Raw genomic sequence first — 17,587 nt, forward strand, 5'->3', positions numbered from 1 at the left:
CTAATCCGGTGCCGGAATTTCCGGTTCCTGCGGGACAGAGAACGGCGGCGTGGAAGCGCTGAAGGGCAATTCCCCCGGAGGGGCGCGCCGAGGGGCTCTGGTGCGGGGTCTGGGGCCGCCCCTGGGAGGCGCGGGTGGGCCCTCGCGGGGTCAGGCATCTCGGGGGACGCCTCTCTCTCTCCCGTCGGCCCCCGCGGCAGCAGGAAGGCGGCGCACGTGCGGGGAGACATGCCCAAGTCCAGGCGGGACAAGAAGGGTGAGCTGGGGGGGGGGGGCGCTGTTTTCGAGCCCCCAGCGGGCAGTTCCCGGGGGCGGCTGGAGGACGAGCCAAGAGGGGGGCTGGGGACCCGCCTGCAGGGGGCTGCCTTGCTCCACTGGCCGCCAGGCAGGCAGGCAGGGGGCCCTATGGCTGCCTACCTGCCTGCCAGTGGAGCAAAGCAGCCCCCGCCAGGCGTGTTCCTTTGAAGACACCCGCCCAGCGGCCTGTGAGAACCTGCTGCCTGCATGGAGGCCTCTTTAGGAGGCCGGGACGTCTTAAATAAATGGCCCTTGTGAATGCAAAAGTGGGGCATCCCCACTGCCGCGGCTGCCTTAAGGCCGAGGGAGGGGGGCGTGCCTGGAGCCCCCTGGTCAGGGAGGTTGGGACGGGCTCCTTCCCCGTCTGCAGCTCAGCCCCCGAGCTGTTGTGCTGTGCCCCAGGTTCTTTCCCACCCCTCTCTGTGTGCAGCCCCTGCCCATGTTATCGCTGCGCCTGTTAAAGCCTGCCTGGGCCTTATTCCGAAGGCAGCCTTGCTGTTTTCCTTGGCGGACACTTTGGTGCTGTTAACTTGTTCTTGTGGTTATGTGCAGACCTTGTCAAACTGAAGCTTCGTTTTTCTTTTCCAGTTACTTTGACAAAGACCACCAAGAAAGGTTTAGAATTTAAGCAGAACTTGATAGAAGAGGTAAGTTGTGTCCTAAACCACAGGCGTGTATTTTCAAAGCAAAATTGATTGAAAGGGCAACAGTATTGAAGAAATCCTTATTTTGGTGTAAGAATACTCATGAGGGAATAATTGTCATTTGGGCGGTTCTTTGCTTGCATCATGTATGCTACCTAAGAGGGCGCGGACCTTGATTTGTTGCTCAGAGCCTACCAGAATTTTTGCTGGAGGGGAATTTCACCTTTTGACGTAACACTCAGATCTCTCTGCCATCAGCTCCGGAAATGTGTGGACACCTACAAATATATCTATATCTTCTCCATTGCCAACGTCAGGAATAACAAACTGAAAGATATCCGTAATGCCTGGAAGCACAGCAGGTGAGGCCTCTTCTCCAGCCTTTAAAAAGAACGGGGTGGGGAGAGGATGCTAATGCCCCCACACATTTGAAAGGCTAACCTCAGTCTCAGCAACAAATTAGGCTCATTGGCTCATTCATTAGCAGCTTTTTTGAATTTTAGAATACAAACTTAGCTGACTAATCAAGGAGAGTATTTTAACTCTCAGAGCTGGGATTGAAGGCAGGGTTGGACAACTTCATTCCCTGATCTTCCCCCACTGCTAACTTTGGGTTTTCCTTGCAGGATTTTCTTTGGGAAGAACAAAGTGATGATGGTGGCCCTGGGACGTAGCCCGGCTGATGAGTACAAAGAGAACTTGCACCAGGTAAGCCCTTGTGGCACAGCTTCAAGAGGGGGGAAGGCATCACATCTCTGGGACTGGAGCCCTAATTCTTCGGGCCTTTCCGTTTTCTAGGTCAGCGAACATCTGCGGGGAGAAGTTGGCCTCCTGTTCTCCAACCGCACCAAAGCTGAAGTTCTTGCGTAAGTATCTGTACCCATTTTAAAAGCCTGGCCTTCAAGCTGAATATACTTCCAATGGGGACCACTGCCGTTCACTGTATGTAAAGACAGCCTTGTTTGGCACAGGATTGCTGCTTGCTTTCTGAATACATGAATGACCCTGCATTCCTTGCCCCTGCGTTCACAGATACACTTAGTGACACCCCCCCTCACACACACATCAATGATAACGACCCAAGAACTAGTGCCCATTGCTTGTCCTCAGCGTGTCCCAGTCACCCTCCCCTCAAGACGGCTTTGTCTCCATTTTTCTCCCCAGCTGGTTTGCAGAGTTTAAAGAGACGGACTTTGCCCGGGCAGGAAACAAGGCAACTTTCACCATTGGCCTGGATACGGGACCGTTGGAGCAGTTTCCCCACTCCATGGAGCCTCAGCTGCGGCAACTTGGGCTGCCCACAGCCCTGAAAAAAGGTTTGTGCCTTCTACTGAATCAGACCCTTGGTCCATATTGCCAACTCAGGCTGGCAGCAGCTCTCCAGGGTCTCAGCAGAGGTCTTTCACGTCACCTCCCTAGACCCGTTTAATTGGAGAGACTGGGGATTGAACCTGCGACTTTCTGTATGCAAGCAGAGGCCTTTCCACTGGGCCATACCCCTGCACATGCCCCAGAGTTGTATGCTGTCACAGTATTGTCCAGATTAGGCTCCTTGGGACAGGGGGGAGGAATTCATTCTAGCCTGTTTTTCTGCCAAAGCTGGATCTTTCTGTGTCTTGCAGGTGTGGTGACGCTGATTTCAGACTACGAGGTCTGCAAAGAGGGAGATGTCCTGACTCCTGAACAGGCACGCATCCTGGTAAGAAGCCAGTTTAAGGCCTGGGAAGGGTCTCCTCTCACTTCCTTGGCCTAGAGTCTTTATAGGACAACAGAGTACAAGTCAGGAGTGTGCAAGGAAAGACTTCCTAGGGGTCTCTGCAGGCGGATCCTTGCCTTTAAATGAGGGAAGGGGGCGGGGCCTCATGAATGAAGGGCAGCCCCAAATAGTTACCTCTTCCTACTCCAGGTTCTGATCCTTCTTTTGTACCGCGGAAATGGAGGGGGGGGGGGATGCAGGCAGGAGCTGTCCTGTTGTGAACCTCCCAAGAACCTCCCTTGTTGCTTTCTCCTTTTCCACTGGGAGGCAGAGCTTAGCTCTACCTTCAGGTCTACAGCAGCATGCCTGGGTTGGGTAATTTCTTTAATTGGCTAGTCCTCCTTGATCCAAAAGTGATCTTGGAGAGGGCAGCAAACGGTCTAGAGCAGATCCTGATCCATCTGCCCCAGAGCATGGTTTTCACAACAGAAGGAATCCTGGATGGAGGCCACTGACATGTGTGTGATGGGTCCTTTGCTTTTAGAAACTCTTCGGCCACAAGATGGCAGAGTTCGAGGTGACAATCAGGAGTGTGTGGCATGCTGAGACCGGGGAATTCGAACAACTCACGGGAGATGCTGCAGGACAGTCGGGAGACGCTACAGGACAGTCGGAAGAGGGGGATGAGGGCGATGCTGATTTGGCGGAAGGAAGCAACGAGGAGACGGAAGACTGACCAACCTCCACAAAAGGGACGTTTTTTTCCTTAGGGACACAGGACTGAGCTGATAAGCCAAAGACTTTATCAGAAGACAGACGCTTTTTGTAAAAGCATAAAACAAGTCAATAAGGCCTTGGTCTGTCTGTCTCCTTATGTAAAGGGGTCTGAGTGGTGCAGCTAGTGCTGCCTTACAGCAGTCCAAAACCTGTCCTGGTAACCCTTTCTGGATGCCAGAATGTGTTCAGAACTGCCTCGGACTCTTCACAGACCTCATGTTCTGTGCCACAGGTACGTGAGCAGGGCGCCTGACCCCCCGCTGTGAGCTGGCTCCTGACTGCTGCGGGTCACAAACAGTTGTTTGGGGTGCTGCTCCCAACGCTGGCTGGATTGGGGGGGGGGAGTGGAATTTAGGCTCCAGCCAAAAGTGGCTAAGATGATGGGGAAATGAGGCACAGAAAGCTCAGTTCTTTATAGGTGAGAACCTTTGAGTGCTACCAGTATGTGTATTATATTCTAACAGGAGACTCTGTGTAGAACCCTGGATCCTGCTTTTTTCCAAAAGAGAGGACACCTTAGTTCAAGGAACTATTTATTCAGAACTGATCAAAGACCACTTCAAAGCAAGGAGTGACATCATAATCTGTTGCTTGCATAAATCATGATGCTTTGAATGTCCTCTCTACATTGATCCCTTTTCTGTGGAAAGGTAGAGAGAACCCATAAAAATCAAAACTCTGTTTATACTAACTTCTAAACTGGGGTAAGGGAACACGAGAGATTGAAGGCAACCATGGCAAGATCCCAAGAAGGGAAGGGGGGGCTCTGCGGCAGGAGGAAAACCATGACACAGATACCCCTGGAAGAAACAAGCAGTCATGCCCCCCCACCCCTCCCCCCCGTTCTTTGCCCGCTGTCTTGAGCTCAGCGGAAGTAGTTGGGGCACTCATGGGCATTGAGGTGCCAGGCCTGCTCAAAGGCGTCCACCACGCCTGCCTGGAGGGGGCCCTCCTCGCTGCACTTGAGATTCTCCTCCAGCTGCTGCAAGGTGGACATTCCGATGATCACGGCGTCCCTGCGGTCACCCTGCCACAGCGGGAGAGAGGGAAGCAAGTCACCTCCAGCTAACAAATGCAGGGAGCAACAGGTGAAGTCTCCGTGCCCCAGAGGAGGGGGGGAACTGGTCACTGGTTCCCCAGTGTGTTCTGTGGCAGGCTCCAATTCCTCCACTGCAAGCCCCCAGTTGCCCACTGCCATGGAAATCACATCACTGAAGGGCCTGCTTCCTGCATTTGGAGCCTTGGGTGCTTCCTACCCCTGCTGGGCTTTTGCAGCATAGAAACACAACTTCGTTCAGAGCACACCTGAACTTCTGTCATTCAGAAGTGACTTTAAAGGGGTCCCCTTTGCAAGTGGAAACCGGTCTCAAGTTCAGCCTCAAATCCAGCGGGGCCGGCCTGCCTGCCTGTGCCTGGCAGCCGACCTTCCTTACCTGGAGCTTTGAGTGGTGGTACATCCAGCGCAGAGCGGCTGAGGTCATGCTGGGTGGGCTGGATCCATACTCCTCACGGAGTGCCTTTTCAACCAAGGCGACCCCTTGGAAATGATGCTCCTTCCAGTACCTGTGCAGGAGGGCCAGAGGGGAGAAATGTACTTCCAGATTTCTTGTAGTACAAGACCATTTTCCTTCACCAGCTAAAATAAGCAGCTGTTTAGAATGAAAACTATCCCCGTTTGGTAATTCTGCAGTCCTCCATGGGGTCAAGTCTATTCTGGGCTTTGACAGAAGTTGACCTGTACATTTGTTCCCATTTGCTGATTCTTGCACAGTGATCACAAGGAGGGTCCAGCTGGGGCCAGGAAGCCTTGATCACTTGGACGGCTGGATCACCCCAGCCATCTTGAGGACTGGTGCCTTTCCAAAAACAAAGTTCCTTGAGATTCTAAACACAACGTTGAAGTGGGGACAGCTTTCTATTTCTTGTACTTTGCTTCATGAATAGCTCAGCTTGCCAGTTTCAGGACGGGGGGGGGGGGGTGATCCCTGCCACCCCGTCCTTTCCTACTCACCAGCAATCCTTGGGGAGATTGTGTGTTGCCCATCAGTTTGCCGACACCCTCTCCCTTGGCTCACAGCAGCGGGGATGCTAATGGGGGCTGACCACTGCAAACTCACCTGTCCCTGTAGACCTGGGCCCAATCATTGCCGAAAAACCTCCCTGTTGGCTGCTCACTCAGGTCTTTGTCTGTGTATTTGTACTTCCCAGTCAAAAGGCCGCCTGCGGAGATCCAGGCACAGTGGTTATAGCAGCCCAGAAGGCTCCTTGGACGGGGCTAAGTGGGGGCAGGGGGTGGCGGTCTCATTTGCACATGCTGCTTTTATAGCTTGGAGGCTCTTTATGGCCCCTCCCCATTCTTTTTTCAAATGGGGGTGTCTCTGTAGGCCTACAGATGACTCCTGACCCCTGGGTGCCTCTAACCGGAAGAGAAAGCAGAAGAGTTACTTGAGTCCAAGCCACTCCCTGCCTCTCCTTTTATAAAGATTTCTCAGCCTCTCTCTCACACGCACCCCTGCCCACTTTCTCAAAAAATACGCTTTGAAGAAACTGGGACTGGTGGCTTTCATGCATGGGCAGGGTATAAGAGCAGCATCTCTTCCAGATCCCCAGGCCTCCCCCCCCCCCCGCCCTAGCCCTGTCCATTACCTGCCAAAGGATTGTAGGCATAGAAACGGATCCCGAAGTGCCGAAGGCAGGGCAGCAGCTCCGACTCCACCTGGCGCGTGGTGGCGTTGTACATGCCCTTTGTCAAAAGAGGAAGGGGGGGGGGGGTTCAGGCCAACTGACCAGGAACTCACAGTCCTGGCTGCGCTGGGGCCTTTGAAGGAACCACAGAAATCTGCTCTTGGCAGCAGTGAGATGCAAATGATCCTTTCCCCACTTTCATTTCCCCCACATTCACAACAAGGAGGAGGAGGAAAAATGCAGTTTTTAAAAAGGGGATCAGGAATGCTCAGCGAGGGTATTCAGGAGGGTTTCCGGGCTCTGTTGTGTCCATTACGCCCCCGGCCTGACTGCAGCTTGTCCACAAGTCATAACGAGCGTGGCCCACAGGTCTCCCACATCTCTGGCCACGGAGCCACGGCAGAGCATCTGGGAAGAGCCCCAGGAGGGGATGCAGAGGACGGTACGAAAGCCATGCAGCTCAAAGAGGCCAATTCGCTCACCTGATACACCGTTGGCAGGACCCAGTTGTGGAATTTGCAGAGGGTATAAATCTCCGCCACTTCCCAGGCAGCGTAGTTGGAGAGGCCGAGCTCCTTAAACTTCCCCTGTTCAAGTCAGAAAGCAAAACATCTCCACACATATACTGGCACCAATGCAACAGAAGAGAGGAGGCCAACTGGATCGGGCCAGAGGGGCACTTCCAGCGTCACTCAACGCCTCAAAAAAGGAGCTCTGCGTAAGGGACTGAATTCCCCTTTTCCAGATTTGGTGTAAGGAATTCCACCCCTCTGGGCACCAAGGGCCGGGCCACACCATGGGGGAGGGGTGTCTGCCCATGTTCTAATTTACTCCGATTGACTTGACAGATTAAGATGTGTCAGATCAATTGGCTACAATTTTGTTGATGGGCCAACTGCCTGGCCGTGCAGCCCCCAAGCCCCCTGCTGCCATACAAGTCCCCCCAATCTGAAGGCTTCTCTGCCCCTCTGTAGCCGGGGGGGGGGGGGAGGTTGGCACCTCTTTGTGCAGCTTGTCGCAGGCCTGCAGGGTCTCTTCCACGGGTGTGGTGTGATCGGGAGCGTGAAGGTAGAAGAGGTCCACGCTCGGCATCTGCAGCCTCTGGAGGGACGTCTCCAGCTGGGAACGCACGCTGTCCGCCCTCAGGGTCTTGCCGTCCCACGGATTGGCCTTGGTGGCCACTTGCACTGGGGGGTGGGGAGGGGGAGAAAGGGGCAGGATGGGAAATGTGCCTTTCCTCCGGATTCACAGAATTCAAGGGGCGGGGAGGGGGTGGGGGAGGCTGGGACCACTGAACAGTTTGGCTCCTTAGTCCAGGGTGCCCTTTGGGGACTGGCCCCTTGAGGGCTTCTCAGGCCGATCTAGAACGCTTCTGGATTCGGCCTGCGGGTGCCTCTGGCAGGCTGGAGGAGAGGAGGGTGGCTCTGGCACTTTTGCAAGCCCTGCCTTGGCAGAGGAACATCTCTGAGCATGTGCAGAGCCCATTTCCTTTCCTGCTTAGGCACCTGGGCGCTGCTTTTCGCTACCTGAAGGGGCTCCCTGCAGCCGCCTGCCCCTCTTCGCGCCACAACAGACCCCGGGGCGGGAGGGGGGGCTGGGAGAGCTCGGAGGGAACTGGGGCCTGGAATCCCGCCCTCGGCCCGCGCGTGGCCTGGGGGCAAAGTCCGGCTGCTCGTTGCCGCGAGCCGGGCTCCTTCGGGCGGGCGGGAGGGACAGGGGCTCCTGCGGGCGGGCGCGTGGCCAAGGCTCCTGGGGGCGAGGGGTCCGGCGGGGCTACCTTGTCCGGGCGGGCGCTGGGCCAGGAGGGCGCCCAGGAGGCGCTCGGACTCCCCGCCCGCGTACATGTGCGCCGTGTCCAGCTGCCGGTGGCCGCGCGCCAGGAAGGCGCTCAGGATCGCCCCGCTGGCCGCCGCGCCCGCCCGACGCCCGAACTCCATCGTGCCCAGCACCGAGCCCAGCGGCGCCCGCGACGCCATCCCCGCCGGCCGACCGCCCGCCCCGACCGCCCCGACGACGGCCCCTCCGCAGGCAAGGCAGGCAAGGCAAAGCAAGACGGCCAGGCGCAGGCGCCCCCCCGCCCCCCCGAGGCCCCGCCCCCCCGAGGCCGCCGCACTGCTCCTGCCCGGGGAGGCGCCCCGCCCTCGCCCCCGCCCCCCTTCTGCCCGCCCCCCGGGGGAGGAGCCGCGCCGCCGGCCGCACGGACAAAGCCGCGGGGGACGCAGCAGAGCCGGGCCGGGCCGGGCTGGCCGGGGATGAGCGCGCCAGAGAGGGAGCGGGTGAGTCGGGGGCCGAGAGGGGGGTCGCTCCGGACGCCCCCCGCCATTCCCCTCCCCTCCCCTGGCGCGCCGAATGCCGCGACCCCGGGCCACCTCCTCCCCGCCAGGCCAGGCCAGATCGGAACTGGGGGCTGGGGAGGGACTGGGCAGGCCTGCCTCGCAGGGGTGGCGTCCGGGCAGGGGAGCTCTGAGCCGGGGCTCCGCGGCCATTCAGCAGGGAGGCCTAAAGGCACCCCCCCCCCACTGCACCCTGCTCCATCCCCGCCCTGAAGCTCCTTCGCCGGACCTCTCCCCCCCCCCCCGGCTTCCGTGGGGCTCCCCCTCCCCACTTTCCTACAGAAGCCGATATGGGGGGGGGGGGTCAAGAAACTCTCCTTGGGAAGGCGCCAGTCCTCAAGAGGGCTGGACTTAGGGGGCCGGGGGGGGGTATCGGGCCGCCCCCCTTGCCTGGCTGCCAGAGGCCGAGACCTGCCCCGGTGTGCTGAAGCGTCAGGTCCCCGCAGGACACTCTGTTGTTTTCCGGGCCTTTTAGTGCTGGGTGGGCGATTCTTGGCCCTTTGCTGACCTGGGCGCTTTCTCGGCCGCGGCCCTCTGGCAAAGCAGCCAGCCGGCCTCCCCTGGGCCAAGATGGCCTTGCCGGGTCCTTGCGGGCAGCCGCCGTGAGCTCCCCTTGCTGCAGGATGGTCCTGGGGCCCCTTCCTCCAAAGAGGCTGCTTGCATCCAAGGCTGAGGACAGAGAGCCTGCCATTACGGAGGCCCCAAGAGCGCCGGGCTGCCTCGGCCGGCCGGTTCCCCGTAGGGGCAGCCGAAGGCAGACGTGTCGTCATCGCCATCCCACCCCCGCCCGTATGTGTTGCCTAGAGAGAAAATGCTGACTCCGGAATTTAGGCCTCAAGAGGAGATTGCAACGTGAGATCACCGAAGCTGAGTTCACCAATTCAGAACAATGGGTCGAATTCTTCTCTCCCCACCGAAGCTAATATTCTGCCCCCCAGCGTTTCTCCTCCACCCTGATAAAGCGGATTGCCTCTGCCGCCTCTCTTACACCCCTCCCACCTTCTGACTTCGGCTCCTATCTGAGGATAATTAGAATGCCCAGCTGTCTGTGAAGGAAGCAGCTGTGGTTAAACCAGTTTAAAATCAATCTCATTTGGGTGTTTACAACCTACTTGTGGCCATGAGTCAGATCACGGCTAGATTAGAACTCGGCTCTCTTTCCTGGCAGGTCTGCAGTTCCATTATGATGGAGAAACCCTTCCTCCCGTGTCCGGTGTGAGTGGAGCCAGTCGGGCACCATGGCTGCCCAGCTGCGGGCGTCCCTCCGGGGGAATTTCTCGGACTGCCCCAACGGCTCCCAGTGGGTGTGGCGGGTCTTCTCGGAGTGTGCCCAGGACGGCAGGGACATCGCGAGCGTGGTGCTGGGCCTGGCGTCCATCGTCTGCTTTGCTGCAGCTTCCTTCCCGTAAGTCGGGGGCCGGTCCAGCCAGAGAGCAGAGGAGCTCCTCGGAGGGGGGGTGTTGCGTGTCGCCTCTTCTGCACCAGGATGACCCGGGCGGGTCTGTGGCTCCGAGCAGGGCTGGAGGAGTGACTCACTTCCTGGCCAGGGCCGCAATCCTCCTCCACCCTTGGGTTGCCCCAGCTCCATTTCCAGCTCTTGGGACACCCCAAAATGGCTCGACCCCAATAGAAGCGCTGGCAGGACCCTGAACGCATAAGCATCTCCCAAGCGGCCAATGAAAAGAATCGGAGTTGGCCCCTTTGGCCAAGGAAAGAGCCGGCTTTTCTTAATAATTCCTTTTTACTACTAGAGGCCCGTCTGCTACCCCAGGGAAGCCCAGTCTGAGCCAGTTTGCGAGCCCAGACTGTGGGTGAGGTGCCCGAGCTTGAGTGTTCAGGACAGGTGTAGCTCAGGTGCCTGCCCACAGTATTCAACCTTGACCTGCAAGCTTTCTGGCTGCACCATGGAGGATCCTAATGGTGCATCCCATGAATTTCTGGGCAATGTATGATCGCTATTGTATCCTGTCTTGGGGAGTTTCAACCATTTAATGATGCCCAGGGGCCTTCCAAGGAACACCCTGTACTTGGCTCTTCCAGGCCAGATTGGCTGCAGGCAATTTATTCTCCCTCCCCCCTCCCCCATTGGAAATGGCTCTTCCCAGTCCTGACTGCTGCACTCTCTGCTCACGTCCACCAGGCAGTATTACCAGGCTTGCAAAACAGGCATCATGGATCAGGCCCTGTCCGTCTACTTCCTCTTGGGCTGGCTGGGAGGAGACCTGTTGAATTTCATCGGATCAGTCTTGGCTGACCAGCTCCCGCTGCAGGTAAAGCCCCCCCCCCCCCGTCCTCCTGTTCCTCTGTGCAGAAAGCAAAGCCGTGAGCCAGGTTTGGGGAGGAAGACGTTTGTGCAGCTTAGCCACAGTTGTTAAAATCTGGCTGCTCTTAGCACCAGGGTGGGGTTGCCTGGGGGGAGAACTTGGGCATCTTGCCACCTGCCTCCCTCTCCCGCCCACAGGTATACACAGCCATCTACTACGTCCTGGCCGACCTGCTCATGATCTCCCTCTACCTGTACTACAAAGTAAAGAACCAGAACAGAAACTGTGAGTAACAGATCGACTGAGCACCATCAGAAAAGGTGCCTCTCTGGGGCTGAGGCCTTTTGAAATCCCACATACCTGCTGCTTGTTCTCCTCCATCCTTGCGGGCTTCGTTTGCACCACAGCCCGATCCCTGGGCCCGTTTTCCGTGCCGGGGCTTGGCCCTGCAAAGGGCAGCTTGACTGTTTGTGGCTCCTGGTCTCAGACCCTTGAGGTGCAGAATGCTTCTCCACGCATGCTCTGGGGCACACTAAGTCATCTCAAATCTCCGCTGGTCCCCTGCCCGGAGGAACGAGCCTAATCCCTACATTTCTGTCCCCAAGGCTCTCTGGTCGGCACGCTTGGAGCCTCTGGCCTAATCATTGCCCTTCCTCCTCCTCCTCAGGAAGGCAGTTGAGCCGTGAACAACTTCCTGTGTGCAGATAACTCTATCGCTCTCTCTCCCCCTCGCTGAGACATCCTAAGGTTTTGGGGGTTAAATTGTGGCCAAGCCCCTTTGGTCCTTTAGCCGCCCACACAGAGCAAATCTACTGCAAGGGGCTCAGATCCTCCCTCCTTGGTCTCTGTCATGCTGAGTGGGAGGGTCCGATTTGTTATGAGGCCGTTTCATTTATTCATGTATGAAACAACAACCATGATGAGAAATCAGTTAAAGCCTCCCTTGGGAGGCAAAGTGAGGGCCAAATCCACTTGAGGTACGTGCTCAAGCCTACCCACAGTTTCTCTTTCTCTCTCCCTCTGCAGTTTCTGCCCCCATTAATGCCGTCTTCACCATCCTTTTGCTGGGAACGGTGTCAACGACAACCCTGCTGGGCAGGCCTGTGCCTCCCAGCGGCGAGAGGACGCAGCTGTTCCAAGGAAGAATGCTTCTGTCCATCAAGACAGACGACGCTGGATGGGAGGCAAGTCCCCCCTTGTTGTGAAGTGGTGGGGGCTGGCTTTGGACACAGCTCTGCGGTGGGACAGCCTTCAAGCGGGGCTGCTGGCGGGAGGCCTCAGAGATGCTGCTCCTGAACAGTGGAGGCTCTACAGAGCTGAGATGGGAAACAGCCAGGGCCCTCTGTGGCCCATTCCAGTCTCCTTTGCGCTGCCATCTTGTGAATGCAAGACTTTATTGCAAAGGATTTGGAATGTTCTCTCTGCCCATCCCTTGGACCACAGGATCCCAAGTTCTGTTGCTGACCCCCTCCCCGCCCCCCGGTCTCTCCAATCCACGTATAACATCCTTCTCCGTGGTCAAGCATGCCCCTTCTCAATCCTTGTTTCCTGCCACTGAACAGGCGCCTCTAGAGCTGTCTTCTGGCTGCCCCTTTCCCAGCCCTAGGAGACCTTGTGGGTTTGGGCTTTGTTTTCTGGGTGGGGCTTTCTCTGGGCAGGACATTCTGGAGCGAGCCTAACTGCCTCTTCCTTCTGCAGCCCTTCACCAAGAACGAGATCATCGGCTTTGTGATTGGGTCCATTTCCTCAGTGCTGTACCTGCTCTCTCGAGTCCCCCAGATCTACAAAAACGTAAGAACTGCAGGCCAAGGCCTCTAGAGGAGAAATGTGCTCCCCTGAGCCAGACTTGGCTTCTGCCCAACCTTGCTGGGGCCCAGAGCTTGCTGCAATCTCTTTCCATGGGGCAAGCTGAGAAAGACACATTGCAAAGGTCCTGAGTTGGTAAAAGAGGTTGAGAGGGGTAGAACACAGTAAGAAGACCCCAAAAACGGGGCAGGGGTGTGGGAGGGTCTCTTCTGTGGGCCAAGTCAGAATCTTCACTCAGAGGCCTACTAGTAAAATCCAGAAGGTAAGCTAAGGCAGACTGCCTCTGTAAATGAAAGTTCCATTTTGTTCTTATAACTCGTAGCTATAGCTATGTCCAAAGACCGCACCCCTTTAAAGCTGATGTCATTAGCGGGCGTCATCGTCTTGTGGCAGCGAATCCCACATGCTCAGCTGTGCCTTGTGGTCGAATGCTTCCTTCTGGCAACTGCGAAATTAGTCCATTTCCCAAAGTTTGTGTCCTCGGAGGGGGAGGATTCTTCCCCTGCTGCTCTCCGCCTGCATTCAGGGTTCATCATCATAGAATTCTCCAACAGCACCTCCTCCCGTCTCCATTTTTTCTCCCCCCCCTTCCAAAAAAACCAGCTCTACATTTCCTGCATCCTTCCATGCTCCAGCAGAACTTTTTTTTTTTGAGGTGTGGAGGACGATTCCAGACACACCTCCAACTAGGGTGGAGTGTTTCCTGCCCTGGCCTGGGACTTAAGCCGGGTCTCTCTGCTTGCAGTTCAAGAGGAAGTCCACCAGCGGCATCTCCTACTCCCTCTTTGCCCTGGTGATGCTCGGGAACACCCTGTACGGCTTGAGCGTCTTGCTGAAAAACCCGGACCGGGGCCAGAGTGAGGCCAACTACATTCTGCACCACCTGCCCTGGCTGATCGGCAGCTTGGGCGTCCTCTCCCTGGATGTATTTGTATCCTTTTAACTCTCTGGAAAGACAAAAGAGTGGGCCATCCTGACCCGGCTGGCCCACCAGCACATATTGGGCAAAAGGACAGACACAACTGGCAGACAGAAGGTCCCACCTTTGGTCCCCAGCGCCTCCTCCAGGGCCTTGGGCAGCAGGGGACGGGAACGTGGATCTAGCTGGACCACCAGCCCCCCTTGGCTTAGTGATGTGCGCAGGTCAGCTTCCTCTTGGACAAGCTCACCGGTAGGGGATTGGAACCTGAAATGCTGCTTCCTGGGGCCAAGGAGCTGTGCCTGTGCACCCCCTCCCACAAACACCTTGAGTTGGCCCCCAAAACCCCCCATTGGGATACCCGCCCACCCCAACACCGGCCAGCCAGAGCTACACGAAGGATTCCCAGCAGCTAATACCCAGTGGAGCCTCTTCTCCCAGTAGTCCCCACACCTTCCTACACAATGTCTTAGTGCTAGCACAACCGGGGGTGCGGGGGGGAGAGACTGTTCCAAAGAGCCAAAAAGCAGCTCTGCCAGTTCCCCCAACAGTCCTTCACTCTCTGCTTCAGATTTCCTTCCAGTTCCTCGCCTACCGGCAGCAGCCCCCTCCGCTACTCGAAGAGAGAGATGCTCTCCTGGGGAAGCAAGAGGGGACCCTTGACAGCTGATGGAGGCTGGCGGCTGGGCTGGAGACGCCCGGCAAAGGGGCTTGGGACCTGCCCGCTGGTGCCTTCCCTCTGCCTGCAGCCTGGCCCAAAGGCACCAACTGCTCCTCTCTCAATGGACGAAAAGGAAAAGAAGAGCCAAGAGGGGTTCTCTGTCCCCACCAAGACTGCTGGGGAGGAAGTGGAGGTCTCACATTTCAAGCAACAGAGCGGAAGCACAACAGGAATTCACGACGGGTGCTAATGGGAGAAACTACCTCTTTGTGGGTTCTTATTTTCATGTATCAGGATCCACCTCTTGGCTTGGGACAGGGGCTCTCTGTTGCGCACGCATGGGACAGTTCATGTATGGTATATGTTAAGCTGTACGCAGCCGGGAGGGGCAAAATAAAGCTCCTTTCCAGTGTCTTGCGGTGGAGGCTCTGAATGCTTTTCCCAGGAGGTTGTCCTGGAGACTACCCCTCTCCCTTTCTGATGTGGGAGCAGCACACAAGCCCCACCCCCAGGGCAAGTAGCCTTCCCTGCAACCCCCCCCCCCCCGTTGGCTTTCCTCAGTTGCCTGCCTGCCCACCCCCAACATAAGCTGCTTCAGAGGCTGCTGCTCCAAAGGAAAAGCAGAGATTAAAATCAAGCAAATCGTACACATAACAGCAGATTGGCAAAGAACAACAAGCACACGCGCCCGACACACAAAGTCGCCAATGGTGATGAAGAACCAGTCAGGGGGAAGGGAAAAACTGGGGAAGGTCAAGGAATATTTTTGTTTTGTGCAATTTATTCTTTTTAGTATGGAGACTCAATAATAAGATGTAGGTTCAAGTTCAAGCATTACAAATAAAAAATAACCCTTCTATTGCATTCCGTAGAAACCACCCCCCCTTCCCCCCCAGTCCAGGTCGACCCACCGTCGCCCAAGCGGGCCGTTCTCGCGCAGCAGGGTGGGTCGAGGGCAGCCCTCCGCTGCCCCCTCATTCATCGGACCCAGCTCCCCCCCCCACACACACACACACCCACACTCACACACGGAGCAAAACCTTCCGGGTCCCTCTTCTCCTCTTCCGCACACACCACAGTATTTAATAAAGTTTTTTTGTTGCTCGTTTTACATTTTTTACACCAATGTAACAAAAGGGGGGAGAGGAGGCAGCATCGGGGACAGAGAGAAAGACGGAACGTGGGGGGGCCGTGGGCATTTAAGGGGGGGGAGCCAAAAACAAAAATGTTGATTTCTTCACAGAAATGCATCCCAGGTTTCTGATAATAAAAAATGTGCTGCAAATTAAGCTGCCGGAGACTGGAAAAAGTTTATACAGCTTTATTCATTGGGGAGGGGGAGGTGGCGCTCGCAGGTGGGAGAGCATCAGATGCGGGACGTGATGTGACCAAAAATGGCGGGCGGGTGGGCGGGCAGAGGGCGCAAGGGGGGGGGGAATGTCTCCTAGGGCAAAGGGACCTAACGAGTGCAGGGCGTCTCCCGTCGGCATCGCCACCCGCAGAGGCGGTTTTAACTTTGCTGCTTCCTCTTCAAAGCCTCCACCAGGTCGTTCTTCAGCGCTTCTTGCTTTGATTTGTCTGCAAAAGTCTGCACAGACCTGGAGGGGGAGAAGGATGGGGGGGGGACCACATGGTGAGGCGAGGTGTGGCAAATGGCGGGCAGGTACCGGAATAGGGGATTCCTCCCCACTGCGAGGAAGGAAGGATGGAAGGAAGGAAGGGAGGAAGGAAGACCACACACTCACCCGCACAGGGCGGGGCACGGCCTGCTTCCCTGGAAGGGGGTCTAAGCCTGGCCCCCAGAGGGCAGGGAGGAGGGGAGAGGAGCCTGGTCTCTCTGGGGAGGAGCCTGGTCTCTCTCTCTCCCCCACGGCTGCCTTTCCCTTGCGCCTGGAGGAGACTGGGGACACTGCCTCAGCAGGCAAGAAGGGTGCGTGGAGACAGGATGACTTGGGACCAGGAAGGGAGAAGAGGGTTCTGTATGCCTCTCCCTGCCACGTATGCACCTGTCTGCCTTCTTCCAAGTCCAGGGCGTGTATGGGCCTCCTTGGCCCCCTTTGAGGCCAGCTCCAGTTTGGAGAAGGAAGCCAAGGGTGTCGCTCCTGTGTTCCACACTGCCACAGACAAACCGGGCTCACCCTCCAGGCCCTGAATCAAGCAATTGCTCAGCTGGTTCCACGTTGTGGCTCAGTGGGAGAGCCTCTGCTCGGTACGCAGAAGTTCCCAGGTTCGGTCCCCAGCATTCCCAGTTATATAGTAGTAGGGGGCGTAGACCCCTGCCTGAGAGCCTGGAGGACATCAGCTATGCGGAGCTGGCCAACTGGACCTTGAGGGCCTGATTCAGGCAGCAGAAGCCAGACCGGCTGTACAAGTCTTGACAGCAGGCTGAGGGGGCCTCACGGGTGCCCAGAATGACAACCAGCCCAGGCCGGGCCAGGCCAGGGGTGCATCAGGAGCCCCCTCTTCACCTGGGCCCAAAGGTTTCTTCAAGCCCCCCCCCCCATAACCTCCCCGCAGGCATCGCAAGACGTGCAAGGTCAGGAGCATTCCAGAGCACCAGCCTGCCCCCCCAGGGGTTCCCCCCCCCAGCTCTCACACAAGCTTCTGTCGGCCTTCAGACGGAGGCAGCTGAAGAGGAGGTCAGTCGGTTAGAACAAGAGTGGTGAGAGGACGGTCGGGTTGATGCCTGGTTAGTCGTGGCCGTGTGGCATGAGCAGCTGCAGTCCAGGCAAGCCCCCTCTCTGTGCAGGCTGGGGGAGGTTTGGGGGGGAGCGCTGTGCCACATGGCAGGCTCCAAGGGCAGCTGGCCTACCCAGTGGCCACTGCTCCGGACTTTTCCATAAGGCTGGCTGGCTGGCCCCTTGGGAGTGCCAGCCAAGGAGCACAGAGGGGGCTTGGTCCTTCGGGGAGGGCCCCGAGGGGCCGAAGCCAAGCTCTGTTCTCCCCACCCCTCCCAAACTCTAGGGGCATAACTCACGGAAGAGCAGAAAAGTCAGCTCTCTCTGGGAAAAACCAGCCCTTTTCCAGCCTCTTACGCATGCGACAACACTTTGGGAAATTTATGTTGCCTTGAAAGCTGGGGGGCTAAGAGAATACTGCGGGGAGGGTGCCCAAGCCTCTCGCCCCTGCCCCAGTTGAGGAGAAGGTGGCCACGGGGGCTCACTCTCTGCACAACTGCAAGATCCCCGTGCCGCACGATCTTCCCTTTCCCCAGAACTGAGATTTCAGAAGTCCTGGTACAGAGCTGTGAGTTTAAGGTTACACACCCCATGATTTTTTCTTGACAACCCTCCCCCCCCCCACCTGCATGCACACACACACACACACAAAAACAACACACAGTCCTCGCACATTTCAGAGGCCAGGTGGTGACCATCAAGGGTCTGAAGCACGAAAGAACCCTGACTTCTGCGTGGGGCAAACTAAGTTAAGGGTTAGTTTGTGAGAATGCAGCCAGCATGCTCAGGTTGAAACTGCGTCCCCTTGGCCACGTTAAGAGTTGTTT

The 17,587-nt window shown here is 57.1% G+C and overlaps 4 protein-coding genes across 6 annotated transcripts in view; 2 read left to right on the forward strand and 2 right to left on the reverse strand.

Annotated features, from left to right (window-relative positions):
* The first annotated feature begins 22 nt into the window (after positions 1-22).
* Positions 23-3,489, forward strand: MRTO4 (MRT4 homolog, ribosome maturation factor). Its single transcript, XM_077311655.1, has 8 exons — positions 23-256; positions 886-944; positions 1,200-1,303; positions 1,568-1,649; positions 1,740-1,807; positions 2,106-2,257; positions 2,564-2,640; positions 3,182-3,489. The coding sequence occupies exons 1-8, from the start codon at positions 229-231 to the stop codon at positions 3,371-3,373; spliced, it is 762 nt and encodes a 253-aa protein (XP_077167770.1). The 5' UTR covers positions 23-228; the 3' UTR covers positions 3,374-3,489.
* A 445-nt stretch (positions 3,490-3,934) lies between these two features.
* AKR7A2 (aldo-keto reductase family 7 member A2) lies at positions 3,935-8,092 on the reverse strand. Its single transcript, XM_077311663.1, has 7 exons — positions 7,877-8,092; positions 7,099-7,286; positions 6,582-6,686; positions 6,061-6,157; positions 5,532-5,634; positions 4,848-4,977; positions 3,935-4,441 (listed from the first exon to the last, which is right to left on the reverse strand). The coding sequence occupies exons 1-7, from the start codon at positions 8,073-8,075 to the stop codon at positions 4,280-4,282; spliced, it is 984 nt and encodes a 327-aa protein (XP_077167778.1). The 5' UTR covers positions 8,076-8,092; the 3' UTR covers positions 3,935-4,279.
* Positions 7,994-14,494, forward strand: SLC66A1 (solute carrier family 66 member 1). 2 transcript variants are annotated; one of them, XM_077311665.1, is made up of 8 exons: positions 7,994-8,127; positions 9,601-9,837; positions 10,573-10,702; positions 10,894-10,981; positions 11,723-11,880; positions 12,395-12,487; positions 13,248-13,433; positions 13,993-14,494. In XM_077311665.1, the coding sequence occupies exons 2-8, from the start codon at positions 9,671-9,673 to the stop codon at positions 14,089-14,091; spliced, it is 921 nt and encodes a 306-aa protein (XP_077167780.1). In that variant the 5' UTR covers positions 7,994-8,127; positions 9,601-9,670; the 3' UTR covers positions 14,092-14,494. The 2 variants fall into 2 exon arrangements, with proteins under 2 accessions (XP_077167780.1, XP_077167779.1); XM_077311664.1 differs by lacking the exon at positions 7,994-8,127 and adding an exon at positions 8,235-8,375.
* Positions 14,495-15,388: 894 nt separating this feature from the next.
* The window catches only part of CAPZB (capping actin protein of muscle Z-line subunit beta), a 31,444-nt gene continuing 29,245 nt past the window's right edge, over positions 15,389-17,587 (reverse strand). For both annotated transcript variants that reach the window (XM_077311666.1, XM_077311667.1), the window contains one exon: positions 15,389-15,680. Coding sequence is in view for 1 of the 2 variants with exons in the window: in XM_077311667.1 (XP_077167782.1) it covers positions 15,593-15,680 (88 nt within the window). In the remaining variant the exon portion in view is untranslated. The remainder of the gene's footprint in view (positions 15,681-17,587) is intronic.

This window comes from Paroedura picta, chromosome 15 (assembly GCF_049243985.1).
Source record: "Paroedura picta isolate Pp20150507F chromosome 15, Ppicta_v3.0, whole genome shotgun sequence".
Classification (NCBI taxonomy): Eukaryota; Metazoa; Chordata; class Lepidosauria; order Squamata; family Gekkonidae; genus Paroedura; species Paroedura picta.